The sequence below is a fragment of the Lepisma saccharinum genome (assembly GCF_977018435.1).
Source record: "Lepisma saccharinum chromosome 15 unlocalized genomic scaffold, izLepSacc3.1 SUPER_15_unloc_1, whole genome shotgun sequence".
Lineage (NCBI taxonomy): Eukaryota > Metazoa > Arthropoda > Insecta > Zygentoma > Lepismatidae > Lepisma > Lepisma saccharinum.
In genome coordinates, this window is record NW_028142892.1 from 380,447 (window position 1) to 395,341 (window position 14,895).

The 14,895-nt window shown below is 38.0% G+C and overlaps 1 protein-coding gene across 5 annotated transcripts in view; it reads right to left on the reverse strand.

The window, feature by feature from the left end:
* Window positions 1–339: 339 nt before the first annotated feature.
* The window catches only part of put (activin A receptor type 2 punt), a 59,924-nt gene continuing 45,368 nt past the window's right edge, over window positions 340–14,895 (reverse strand). For all 5 annotated transcript variants that reach the window (XM_083115811.1, XM_083115812.1, XM_083115813.1 and 2 more), the window contains exons 9-12: window positions 13,429–13,566; window positions 8,338–8,469; window positions 4,110–4,322; window positions 340–1,191 (exon numbers count right to left, since the gene is read on the reverse strand). In XM_083115811.1, coding sequence (XP_082971937.1) covers window positions 4,131–4,322; window positions 8,338–8,469; window positions 13,429–13,566 — 462 coding nt within the window. In that variant the 3' untranslated portion in view covers window positions 340–1,191; window positions 4,110–4,130. The remainder of the gene's footprint in view (window positions 1,192–4,109; window positions 4,323–8,337; window positions 8,470–13,428; window positions 13,567–14,895) is intronic.

Sequence of the window (14,895 nt, forward strand, 5' to 3'; positions counted from 1 at the left end):
AATGGATTGATTCCCAAGAGTTTCGCTTTAAAACATATAACAATTACATCAGAATATTAAAATATGTGTTATGTAATCACAAAATCTAGCCTTTCACACAAAGCTGGTACAAAATGCAAACAAACTTCTAATTTTGTATAATTTCCAGGATAATTAAGAGACCATGCAAGTTTCATGCATTTTTATGGACCGCATGGAAGACCAGAATGCCAGAAAAGTATTGGTAAATAAATTCCAATGATATTTTCTAATATCGATACATCGACATACGTTTCACAAATACATACATACATATATACATACATATATATATATATATATATATATATATATATATATATATGTGTAGAGAAAACTCCCATCCTTGACTTTCAACATAAATAAATTTTGAGGAACTTGCAGGTAGAACCTCATAAATTTGTACAAAGTCGTTTATGTAGTAGTAGTAGTAATTAAAAAAAATAATAACAATTGTCTGGAAGTGCATTACATCATTGTGATAAATATATCTATGTTCACTTAATTAAAAAAGAAAAAGAGACACCAAAACATCTAGTCACACTCAGTAATAAGAGTTCTGATCCAAGATGCATACAAACGTTTTCTGATGAGGAAAAGTAAATTCCAAAACAAAAGAAAATGTCGTTTAGTCAACACCAAATACAGATTGTTCCGCTACTTCAACTGTCCATACCACACGCACGTGGTAAGAGAAAACTTGAGGCCAGTGATTCGAGAGAAAACGCACTGTACAACTTAAAAAGATATGGCAACCTGAAATGTGCATTCATTCGCACGCGAACTGACACCCACACTAATCCACATGCACACGCACACAAATATTTATGCTGCTTTCTCAAATAGTACACTTTATTTGTATATAAACCATTTCCCCTCATTATGTGTCAATTTGAAATGTCATCGAACAAATTGTTCACGGTCAACACTCACGTACTCAAATATGTCTCTTCATCCTCTGGAAAGTTTTTAAACGCATTCTTCTGAGTATTGTGTACACGACATATCAGTTTACACACTTTGAGATGAGTTACTTAGCATCCAAATTGAATTCCAAGCTATTTAACTGTTACTATGGTAAATCTATATTAGTATAAACAGCATTTCTTTCCAGGTACTGTAGATCAAAGCAGGTACTTCACGAGAACATTTTTAATATACATGTATATACCACTGCAAATAAGAAAGGACAACATTAGTTTGCATGGAAGCACCATGGGAAAATAATTTAGCTACTGATATTGCAGACACTTCATAAACTCCCGTGTGTGGAGAAAAGATGGAACAAAAATGTAATAAACAATAAGAGATATAATGAACAGATCATTCGAAGTACAAAATTATTTTAACCCTGCAGTGCTACTTTGGAGTCCTGAGGACCCTGGCTGATATGTTTTTGTGACTGCCACCAGATGGCTTTGCTCTGCAGACTGCTCATCTCTGCAGTTTCCTGACATCTGGTGAAGAGTTTGTTCAGAAAAGCCATTAGTTTTGCAGGAAAGCCAGTCTTGTTCACACTGTTGAGTAAGTGGGGTCCTGTGGACCCCAAAGTACTGTTTATGTAACTTCTTTGTGGAAGTGTCCAGTGTGCAAGTTGTGTTCAAAATGTTTGTTCACAGTGACTTGAAAATGATCAGGATTCATTTTTTTGCAAATCTATTCAGTTTTATAAACATGTGTTTGACAAAAAATTAATTAAAGCAGTGGCCATATACATTATAGCTGCAGCTTATATTTGGGGTCCTCAGGACCCATAAATACCATTTACTTTTATTTTTTGTAGTACTGAAGATTTAAAAAAAATAACTATGCCATGGAATAGGCCTGAAAAGCAAATGTGAGTGCCGTGCTCACCCATGAACGATGTTGTGACTAAAGCAAGCATGACCCATCCCAGGTTAATGTAATCCAGATGCTCAAAATTGGTAGGAAAGACAAACCCGAAAGTTTAGGTTCATGTCTCTTGGCTGTGTAGTATGCACTGTCCATCACCAGGGGTGCCATTAAAGAAAACGAATGCCATCAGAAGACAGAATAATTTGGACACTTTGCACACATCAAGCCTGTAATTGAATTACTACCCGAAACACAGACACATTGCATATTGAAGCATATTCTTGATTAATTGATGGGTCTATTTGACTTTGCTTTTCTGTCACTTGCTACAGTTGTACAGATGAAGAACTGACTTCTGATCATGAAAAACAACTGTCCTGCCTTTGATGGGAGACATTTTCCCCTAATGTCAGCCATGGCATCAAACATTGCATTCCCGCAGCTGAGAGGTACACCAACATTAGTTTTGTTAAGTTAAAGTTTATCTTGCAATGTGTACCAATTTTGGGGGCTTGGATTCCATTAAACACGACTAACATTAGTTTCAAATTGGAAACATCATTTTGACTCACCCTGTATATTTTCAGACTTGACACTATAGTTCAAATCACAAACCCTGACACCTTCTGTAAACAAAACCACCTGCATGCAGAAAGCATTGCAAACTCATAGAAGTAAAATAATCCACACGAAAATCCAGCGTTGTTACAGGATTCATTACGTAAGGTAAAACAACGGCCAATTTGTAGTATGGGATACGCTGCCGCAAATGACGTCTCACTTTAAACCCAATGCTCTTTCTTTTTTTACTTATTGCTTCACCTTTATGGTTAACTCTTTGCACCAGTAATCATTTCCCATAAATTTGGCTTCTTTCTTTGAATATATTTTTCTTGCATTTTTTAGACAAAATGATATAACATGGTAATGTATATTTCTAAGGTTTGATATAGATAGGAGTGTATTTGAAATTTGTTTGTACATTTTATGTAAATTGTATCTTATGTAAATAAAATATATAATGGGTATAAACAGCCATATGCATTGCTGTTAAGTCCAATAAATATATTGATGATCAAAACAAGACAAAAAGTTCGTAAATTTATTGCGGTTGGAAACTTTGACAAGTATCCTAATAACGATTTTTGTTCCGCCAAATATAGTGCACTTCGTAAAATAACTTGGTGACATGGCAAGGCAAGATAAGTGTGAACATTTTGTAGTAATATAACTTTCAATGAGCTTAGAGATTTGTGTACATAATGATATTTTATAACATTGGTTATTTTCTAAAAATAATCATGTGAACAGCAAGGAAGTAGTGCAACTTAGTAATATTGCCTGACTTAGCCTTAGAAAAATAACATGCCGAGTTCTATGCGTGAGGGAAAGTCGCCGTTTACTCCGAGCTTGTTTTCAAAACACCAGCAAGGACAGCCTTTGAAAAGGGGTGAGAAACAGATTCTACTCAATATTTATGTAACGTTCTGTCAGTGGTATCCTGAGAAACCAGTAAATGAAGTGGTTAAGTTCGTATCCCAGTGCAGTGGTGTGTCAGTGTCTGCAGTTTTAAGGGTTATGAAAGAGAGAATGACCGGGAGAGTAACATATTCGTCTGATGTTTTGAGAACGGGTTCTCACATTCAGAGGCTCTTATATAAAATGAATAGGTGCGGCGAACTATGAGTGTAACAGCAGATGATTGCGGTCATGGATCAGCTGACGCGGAGTGATACATCGAATCGGTGAGACCGTTTGTTTACAGAAGGTCTCAGGGATGGTGATTTAGACCTTAGTTTTGATTGATTGAGTTGGCGTTTTAAGTTCACTATATGCACAGTAAGGCTAATCGGGACTGGACCTACAGTTTAAAGTAGAATCCAAACCACTATGTGCCTCCACCAGGTATCAAACCCAGAACCCCTTGATTACAAGGCAACGACGCTACCACAGCACCATTGGGGAGGCCCGAGACTTAACACCGGTAGAGAAACAATTACTTTAATATTTGAGAAGCACATGAATTCATGTTCTAAATATTGAAAACACTGACCTGGCATTTTATCTGCATCTAACACTACACAAAGAACAGTCCCCAAGGAAGACAATAAACGGATTTAACAATTCCTGATGTTTAAAAAAGGCAGAAAATAATTAAATTTGCCAACTGCTCTCTTTTTTTTAGCTGAATCATGACAAAGAAACACCTCAGTGTGACAGAGCATCCAATCCAATGGCTGCTTAATATAATTTACCTGTTACTAAGGCCTTTCATACTAAATGCTTGACTCCTTCTGTGGGTCCCCGTCCAGAGGAAGTAAATTTGAGGTAGTGGTGAAGTAAGGAGCCGGTGGAGGGAACAGCCTCGCTTGGAGGGCCACTCTCTCCATCACGCACGATGCTGACAAGCGAGCTTCTGCATCGTGATCCCAGCATTCCTCGATGGTGTCACAAAGGGCAACCAGACCCTTCACATGGTAAGAGAAGATTACAACATATTAACATCTGGTGTTTAAATACTAAACATTTTAGTTAAAAATTAACATATTTGGTAAATGGTACAAATTTGGTACACTGAATAACTTATGTAAATGATGGTTAATTAATAATAATAATAAACAATTCATCAGATATGAACCTAGGTTCTTCTTAAAGGTTCACCTTTTGTAGATGTAAAGTACACGGTGTTTCAAAATGATGTGAATGATTTTATTCATAAATTGTCAAAAGAAGATAGAATTTCACACATATGTAATGTAACTGTCCAAGTTTAAGTGTCAATTGTTACTGCGAAGTTAACTTACAAATGCTCAATGTGAGCACCTTTTGTTACTCTGAAATCTGCACATGTCAATACGGTAATCAAATTCCATCCAGACATGTTTCAGCATGTTCTCATCAATGGTTTGCACCGCAGCACTAATGCAACATAGTTCTTTGCTGATGGATCTTCATGAAAACCTGTATGACCTGATGTTGCACAGTCACGACCGACCTACCCTCGCAAAATGCTTTCTTCTCACCACTGGCAGCCATTTTTACAACTGGTCAGCCTGCCAGCTGGTGGCAGAATTTAGAACTACTAGGCCCATTTTGAAAAACAGTTAAGGATGTGTTCAAATGTATTTTACGGGATATTCGATCGCTGATTATGTTGTATTGCTCATGGAATGTGTTTTTATTGTTGAAATCATTTTGAAACATGCTGCATAATCGGTAGAGGCATGCAAATTTCGTTTTTGACGAAAATACGAAATAACATGCTGTAATGTTCATTTTTCATGTTTCTGAGAGGTCTGAGGTGCATTTTTCTACCCCGTTTTGTCACAAAATAATGCGAAATGAACTGCAAAATGCGAAATTGACTCAAACACAAAATTTACCGTTTATATACCGACGCGACATTTTCTGAAGTCTGAAGTATCCTGTGAGTTATGCAATTCACGGAAAATTGATTAATTCTGCTGTTAATATTTGAGAAATAAAATGGATCCCTTTATGCAGGAATAAGCTTAATACTCTGGAACTACATAAATGTGCTATTAGAAGGGATAGTTTATTTTGTGTAGTAAGCGCAGTTTTTAAATCAAATTTAGGATTATATTCACATTTTTAAAACCAAAATGTCATTTTATATAGCACTTTTGATGTGATTATTCACCGCTATAACACTGAAATTTTATTTTATTTACCACTTTTGAACCCGAAATACTGTTTTTGTACCGAAATTTTGCTTTCTTATTTACCAAAAATATGTCTCTCTAATAATCAGTAATTTTAAGTGTTATTATTATTTTTCCTGTGGCCTTTCATCCTAGTTTTCCAGAACTTTCTCAAGCCAAGATAAACACACACACACACATACATACAGAACACTACATGACTAGTCACTTTATTTATGAGTGTGAGTACATTAAACTTCATTGGAAAGGACGACTTCTACAGAGGTATCCAGAAGTTGCATAATTGTGCAAAACAGTGTGTACAGTTAGAAAGGATGCATGTCAAAGAAAAAACAATAGAGTTGTTATTTCTTTCACACAAATACTTTTTATAGAGCCAGTCCTAAAACTTAGTAGACTAGAGTTCTGCAGGAAGAGTGTACGGAATAGAAAGCTTCTTCGCTTGAGAAAACTACGCTTGAACAGGCAAAAGAAGAGACAAACACTCGAAGCACAGTTGTACACATGTAACCATAATTTGCCTGTGGTAGTGGATCATCATATATGGATCATGAAGTGAAATTGAAACTTAAGTGAACATAGGGCTCGTTCTGAAAGTCGCACGAGTTTAACGCGTTAAACGAGTTACGGCCTGTCATATATGTGCTTCCTTGCATTTCGTTATGCTGTCCCAAAAGTCGCTTTCCGTGCGCTTCGTGCAAGAACGAGATTCACCAAATGCATGAGCCAGGAGGCTGGTTTGTTCAGCGAGAATCGTCTGCTGCTTACAGACAATGTGTGGGCATGATAGCTTCAAACTGCACTAGTTAGGAAAATGTATTATAATGTTAACAGAGAACACATGAAATACGAGGGTCACTATTTATATTTTGAGCCTAACAATGAAAAAACAGGAATTTGTCATTGAAAACTGCTTTATCGTTTTTCGAAGTATTCTCCTTTATGGCCAATACACTTTTGCATTCGTTCGAACCATTTGTCAAAGCAGTTTTTCCAATCTTCTTGAGACACCTCCATAATATGGTTTTTGAACGCATCAACGGCGTTTTCCGCCGACGAAAATCGTTGTCCACGCAATTTATTCTTGACATTCGGGAACAAGAAGAAGTCATTGGGTGCCAAATCAGGACTGTACGGCGGATGACCCATCAATTCAATTTTTTGACTGTTCATAAAGTCGGTTGTTAGACGAGATGTGTGACAGCTGGCATTGTCTGGATGAAGAATGATCCGACGGTGTTTGTTTGTTTTCCGTATTTGACCGAAGACCTCTGGCAAACCAATTGTTGTGTACCATTCAGAGTTGACCGTTCTACGTTCCTCTAAAGGCACAGTTGCCACATGACCAGTTTTCCCGAAAAAACAGGCAACCATTTGTGTCGATGTGCTTCGAGCAACTTTTGCTGGATTGGGTTCATCTTGAAACACCCATACACTCGACTGCTGTTTACATTCCGGCTCATATGCATATATCCATGATTCGTCACCTGTTACAATCTTATATACGTCTTTTGAATCACCACAATTTATTTATTGAGCATTTGTTTGCACCAATTGACGCGAGCGTCTTTTTGAGTTTTTGTCAAATTGTGTGGGATCCAACGAGAACATACCTTTCTCACAGCTAAATGATCATGTAATATTTTATATATGCTGGTGGAACTAATGCCTATGGTTGCCTCAATCTCACAGTATGTCCCATGATGATCTTGCAGTATTAGGTTTTGCACAGCATCAATGTTTTCTTGAACAACAACTGATTTTGGACGACCTTCGCGAATCTCGTCGGTGAGCAAATGGCACCCACGATTAAATTCGTTATACCAGCGTTTCACAGTGGCAAAGGATGGGGCTTCATAGCCAAATGTGGAAGTAAGTTGATCGATGCACTCTTGTCTTGATAACCCACGTCGAAAATCGTAAAAAATCATCGCATGAAAATGTTCCGAGTTAATTCCATTTTATTGTTGTCGCACAATCTCCAAGGCAACATAAACAACACAAATGAAGCTATTGACAAAACATTTGAAGTACGTTATGATCAATAATGCCAGACGATTCCGTGCAAACATCAAATCGCGCCTAATGAAGTTAGGTTCAATCAGTGTTGCCAAGGCTCAAAATATAAATAGTGACCCTCGTAACATGCACAAGATGAGTGTGCCTCAACTGTTCTTACAATGCCATTAAAGTGAGTAACAGTGTCCGCAGTAGTTTATTTCTGCCAGAGGGACATTCCTTCCACTGGACGTCATGTGGAAAATCTCTATAAACAAAACGCTGCGCCTGTGCTTTCACCTAGAGCGTCCCTTAAGTTTGTAAAATAACGGATTTCACCAGGTTCACGAGCCCAGTTATCTTAGTTGCGTTTCGTTAAGACTTTCAGACCGCACCCATACTCATAATCTCCATGTTAATATGTAGTTTAGACTATCTTACCAATACAAAAATGAAATACATGATTATGGGCTGAAACTACCAAAGTGGATATTTTACACATATGTGTATACAATTATTGTCACATTAAAATGATATTCCATTATATACATTTGAGGGTGGGAGAATCGAACGAATACGAGCGAGCGAAAGTGTTCCCACTGAGTACTCTCAAGTACACACAGTGTATATTTAAATTTGCTGAACTGTTAGCATTGAAAACATTCTGCATTGTTAACCTATTTTTTTGGAATCCCAATTTTTCATGTGGTATTGATGCTTCATTCCCTCACAAATGCAGCAATTCATAGAGAATCTTTGGATAAACACAGGAATGTGCTAAAAAACTTAATGTGAAACTAACCGAGTGTGATTTCCATGTTTCCCTGATAACTGGCCTGTTCTTCTTGTGAACCACACAATCTTGCATGTCCTCCAAAGTAGGATGTTGACCTACTTCCTCTTCAAATGGAAGCATATATTCAGGAATAGGTCCCTGCATAGGAAAAAAAAGCATTGTTTATAAAGAGTTAAAGCTACAAACCTAGATTACACTAAAACTTCACTCACTAGCTAACATACGAGGTGTGGCTAGAAAAAAAAACGGATTGATGTTGCTGTCGACAAACAGCAAGGATAAGCGGTGCATGGGTGTATAACGTGATATCTTACCTACCGGCTGTGTGATTGCCCAGGGTGCACGGCGCTCAGTTCTTCTGTAGTTTGTGGACGAAGTGAACCGTACATCTGTGCTCCGTCAGAAAAGAAATGAAGTGGGAAAGTGGAACAGCGTATCAATCTGAAGTTTCTTATGAAACTCGGAAAATCTGCCACAGAAAGGTTTGTTGAAGGAAGTGTACGGAGATGTGTGTTTATCACGCACTCAAATATTTGAGTGGTTTCAAAGGTTTAGAGAGGGAAGAGAAGTGATTGCGAACGACAAGTGTCCTGGATGGTCTTGCATGTCAAAAACGGAATCAAATATTGCAAATGTTGGTGAATTGATTTAATTGTGTACCCGAAGGTCAAACTGTCAACCATCAATATTTCATTATGATGCTGACGACCCTTCGTGGGCAAGTAAGAAAACAATGACCTGATTTGTGGAAAGCAAGTCATAGATTCTTCATCAGGACAATGTTTCTGCCCACACTGCATTGTCAGTCAAGGCTTTATTGGCCAAGTATGGGATCCCAGTGTTAGAACATCCACTCTATTCACCGGATCTTGCTCTGTGTGACTTTTTTTATTCCCAAAGGTCAAATCAGCACTGAAAGGAACCAGATTTAAAACCATAGAATGTGTGAAAACAAAAGTGACTGTCATGAACATGGTTTTGAAAATGATTTCCAGCACTGTTTTCAACAATGGAAGATTCGTATGGAGCGGTGTATCAATAGTGCAGGGGAGTACTTTGAAGGGGATAATGTTCATATTGTACAAAATAACCAATAAAAGATTTTGTAGCAACAGTCTGGTTTTTTTCTAGCCACATCTCGTAACAGAACCCGTGGTGCAACAGTCCTTGAGAGCCAACTGGATACCGGCCTCACTCCTACATGCTGCAGCAGAAGTGAGTGTAGTTAAGGGGCAACATGTGGTCAACATGATCCCACCAGTTGTCATTGAGGTTTTGCATGACCAATTTACACTACTCATGCGTACTCCCCAGTTCCCGCATGATAGTGTCACAGTGTCAAATACACTGGCCAAAATCTCAGGAGGAAACTTGTTACGCTTCCCTCCAGGAGTCTCGATCCAGAGTGTGTCTCGTAGCCTGAGACCAAAGCCAGATGCCTTAGAGCAGTGGTCTTCAAACTTTGATATGCGTACCCCCGGGGGTACATGAACGTCATGAAGGGGGTACGCGATCAGCTCGGAAGATGAATGTCGAGAATACCCACACGACAACATTTTTGCTGTAGGTTCATTCTTTCAGACTTCACAGCTTTAACACTCAACAGGAAAATAAGGCTCACTTTGTCACATAACCTCTTAACTGTGCTTCATATGTTTTGCTGAAATAAAATACTCGTTCGAAATCTATAATAGGCTAAATCTCAAGCTTGAAAGCTTCAAGTGCAACATCAAGAAACTGTGTCAGGATATGCAGATACATCCCTCTCACTAGAAACTCTGAAGATTTACAATACAAACTCCAAAATTGTGCCTGACAGTTTGTTTACAAACTTATTTTTGATCTTTACTTTTCTTTCAATAACTCTGTGAAAATATATGAATATAAAATGACGTTAAAGTTTTTAAAGTTTTTTAACGTTTTTAACATGACAATAGGTTTATTGTGCAAGTTTTTAATGAACGACAAGCTTTTGATATACGTCTGAGGCGAGGATGTAATATTTTAAATGTATCCACACCAACCCTTGTCCAGAATCCTTTTATTACATATCGACGTGGTACTATGCTAAGTACCTAGTTTCTTTCATACGAACCTGAATAAGGGGATAGTTAATCTCCAAAACGTAGTTCTAAAGAAAGAAAAATAGGAAGAACATACTCGCATACATAAGTACAGTTTTTAACGTTAAATTTTTTTTTAACGTCATTTTATATTCTGGAATTGTGAGTAATACGCACCAAACCTGCAAAATGCTAAAATATATGAAAATTAAGGTTTTTTATATACTTCTTAGCACATAAATTAGCTTCAAATTTTTATTTTTTTTAATCATGAATATCATAAAGATTGTAAACATATGTAATAAAATGATGAACGTAGGATTCTAATGTGTATTTGTTTACCATCTTTCTACATACAGCCCGAATGCCATTTGGCTCTATTGCAGATACACGCCTCCAACGCATCAAAAAAAAACCACAGGCCTCCCCCGATGGCTCAGTAGTAGCGTCGTCGCCTTGTTATCAAGGGGTCCTAGGTTCTATACCCGATGGAGGCACGTAGTGGTTCAGATCCCACTTTAAACTGTAGCTCCAGTCCCCATTAGCCTTACTTTAGCAATCAATCAATCAACCACGCCCCACCAATCAGACAGAAAAAATCCCACTATTCTGAGAAAACCTATTTTAGATGTTTAGTTACAACTAAAGGGTATCAATGTTCTTCTTGAAGGTTCACATAACCACTTTTGTACATGCAAACTAACCTAACACAGTTATTTTTAGTGGATTTTATTGATTTTATCTACGACGTTTCGTTCTAACGGGTGTCCCACTCGAAGATAGCCCCAAAAAAAATCATGTCATTGCGTAAATATTTGATCGTTTGCAATGAAATTTTGAGTGTGTGATGTATTCCATGAGAAAGGTGATGCGGCAACACTGTACATTGTAGCCGTTGAGGAAGGGCAGCAACTAACAAGTTTCGTGAGTCGTCGTTGTTGGCACCGTGTTTTCAGTGAAGTGCGAGAAATATTGTGAGGTGCTTGCTTGTTTCCAAGTCGTAGTGACAATGTATAGCTATTCTGTTGAAGAGCATGTGTCTCTTGTGAAACACTATTGGATTAGTGGGTCCATTAAGACATGTCAGCGAATGATTCTGGAACAGTTTGGTGGTCAACACCCACCGTCTAAAGGGTGCATACAAATGCTAGTGAAGAAGCTGGAAACCAGTTGAATAGTGTTGGATGAGCACCGTGGGGGCCACCCAAAATTGTCGGAAGAAATGGTGGTGGACGTAAAAAACTGCTTGTTGGCCTCTCTCACAAAATCTCTTCGGCGTTTATCGCAAGGAAGTAGACTATCCCGAAACACGTGTCAAAGAGCTGCGAAGAAGGCCAGACTATATGCCTACCAGTGTACAGTTGTTCATGAACTTAAAGAGACTGATTACGATCACATTTTGCCGTTGGTTTCAGCAATTTATTGTCGAGAGTTAGTGAATCAGTTGGATGATCAGGAATTGACACTCGGTTGGTACCAACAAGATGGAGCAACTTGCCACACTTCTCGAGTGAGTATAGCTGAGGTGAAATTCTTTTTCCCTGACAGTCATTTCAAGAGAATTATGACCTCCCAGGTCACCGGATATGACTCCACCAGACTTTTACCTGTGGGGTCACCTGAAAGGCAAGGTCTATCGGGACAAACCACGCACCCTTCATGAGTTACGGGAGAACATCCGCCGTGAAATCCAGGCAGTGACACCCGACGCTCTGGCAAACACATTCACAAACTTGGAACATCGTGTTCAAAAGTTGTTTAGACACTGGGGGAGGACATTTCCAGCACCTCGTGTGATTTCATTGCTTTTCTCACATATACAGGTATATGAGGTACGAATTTTGTTTCATTTCCTCTCCACCTGCCCTTTTTACACAACAATTTCTGAGGCTACCTTCGAGTGAGTTTGTGTTTTTGTATGTACATCTTAGTGTAGCTTGAGAAAGTTCTGGGAAACTAGAATGAAATGTCGCAGATAAAATCAATAAAAACCGCTAAAAATAACTGTGTTAGATTATTTTGCATCAACTAAAGGGTACAATGAGAATGAAGGCCCACACATTATTTTTTTTACTAAAATTTTAGAAACAATTTTGTTATTGAATCACTGCTTCCTCTGTTGTTCGTATAATAATTACAGAATACCCATTTTACGTTCCCAGATTTTACATTTTCCTGCATTGTACAGGGTCACAAAGTGGGCGTACTCCCCCTGTATTTTCGACACTACGATGGTTATGGTTTGGCTAAATGCTCGATATGAACACATACCTGATGGTTTAAGTGTCCGGAACATCAGTATAGTATGGAGACCGCCTTTTTAGAAGGATGGCCGAACTCTGCGCCATATTGTGGCACACTTCGCAATGCAACAAGTGTGAATAAGACCCTTTTCTGGGCAGTGACGTTTCCCTCAATAACGTTCTGAAGGGCCTCCAAGAAGTCCAGGAGGTGGTTAATCAATGACACAGGTACGTGTTCACATCAAGTAATCCAACTGTTACCACTAGTTTTGAAAATAGGGGGGATGGGGTACGCTCATTTTGTGACCACACTGTACATTAAATCTTCATGGTTCCAATAGAGCAAAATGCTATAAAATTTCCCTCGATTTTGCATTTTCCCGCATTTTAAGTTTTTCTGGCTTAATAAAGATATTTTGTCTATCATTCACTGAACCCACTCAAAAAAAAAAACATGAATGTTGCATCAATGCCTTTTCTTTGTATACACGCATATTACTAATTACAAAAAATTAAACATCAAGCGAAAAACTTGCATATTGAAATGAGCACATACACAATTCTATGTTACACAAATACCATGGAATAGTTATACATACATACTTGGATCCAAGATGATATCCAACGCAAGGCACACGAATTTTCAACATTCAAAACTCTAAAAAAGGTGTACCTTCTACTCAAAGAAATACAGCATTTTTCATGAAATCATTAGCTATTTTGCTATTCTCAAATCAGTGCATATGTAAACAAACATTATGTATGTATAAAATGTATGGAAAATGCCTTACCTTCTGAGCAGTGCACCTTGAAATAAGTTCCCAGAGCACGAGGCCACAGGCATACATGTCGATGCGCAGGAAAGCGTCTCTTGAGAAGTTTATGGCACCCTCTAACACTTCTGGGGCCATATATCGCCTTGTCCCAACCTGTGGATATGTAAATCATGCTTGTTAATTTTTTGATTTTTAATTAATGGGCATGTTAGCACATAGGCTATTTCTAGGCTGTTCGGGGAAAACACTCGTCAAAGAAATGAAATTTTACAGCAGACAGTTACTGTATTTATGTTAATTACGAGGCATATTTTTAAAGTAAGTTCCGTTTTGATATTACATAAACACATGGACACATGTTGTAATAATTTTATTTTTACATGGAAGCCTAGGCCTACATCAACTTTTCAACATAATTGCCACCTACATTAAGGCACTTATCGTATCGTACGACCAGCTTCTGAATGCCATCTTCATAGAAATCGGCCACCTGATGTGATAACCACCGCTGCACGGCTGTTTTCACATCATCATCTGCATTAAAGTGCTAACCGGCAAGGTGCTTCTTTAAGTGCAGGAACAAGTGATAGTCAATGAGTGCTATGAGATGAAATCGTAAAGCGTCTGTTTTGTACGGCCATCTTTAAATGCCCTCACCCATCTTCTCACCATGCTATCGCTCATAGCGTTGTCTCCATACACTTCTGCAATCTGCTGATGGATTTCGGTTGCTTTCACATCTCTTGCACTTAGAAAACTAAATTCGCGGTACTTTCAATCACCTGAGGCATTGTAACCAAAAGTGGTCGGAAGTAGCACGCTACTGTAGCTAGCTACAAAATTCTTGTAGTTGTATTCGCTACAGCTACATTTCTTCTCTGCATTATGAGGAAACTTTTGAAAGTGACCACAGCATTAAAAAAAAATCGACATTAACGCTTACTTTTGGAGGAGGTTCATAAAGACAGTCTATTACATGGAAATACTTATAATCTAGATTATAAATATCTTGATATCACAGATTATAGGTATCTGCATAATATATTTCATTAGTATAGATAAATCTAATATCCAGATAACTAAATTGAACTGACATATACGAATATATTCTGGTTAACGGCTACGTTTTTTTTTATAGCTGCATCGCTATTTTCGGGAGAAGCATGCCTCGTTTGCGGCAAACCTAAAAAAAAAGGCCTGATTTGCGCCACCCCAGGAACAAATCCTGTTGATATCCATGGTGTAAGAGGCAGGTAAATGTCATTAATCTCTGTGTAAAACAACTTGCAGCGCAAAAACGAGCGATCCAGTCTCCACTACAATGACAAAGCAATAGTGCCAGCAATCAATGGTTCAGCATTAATCACTGTTAGCATATAGGATCTCACCAGCAAGAAATTATTGTTACAAGAATGATGGAAATACACTTTATGGAATTACAATTATTTTCGATATAATATTTTTTCAGAAATTTTAAAATTG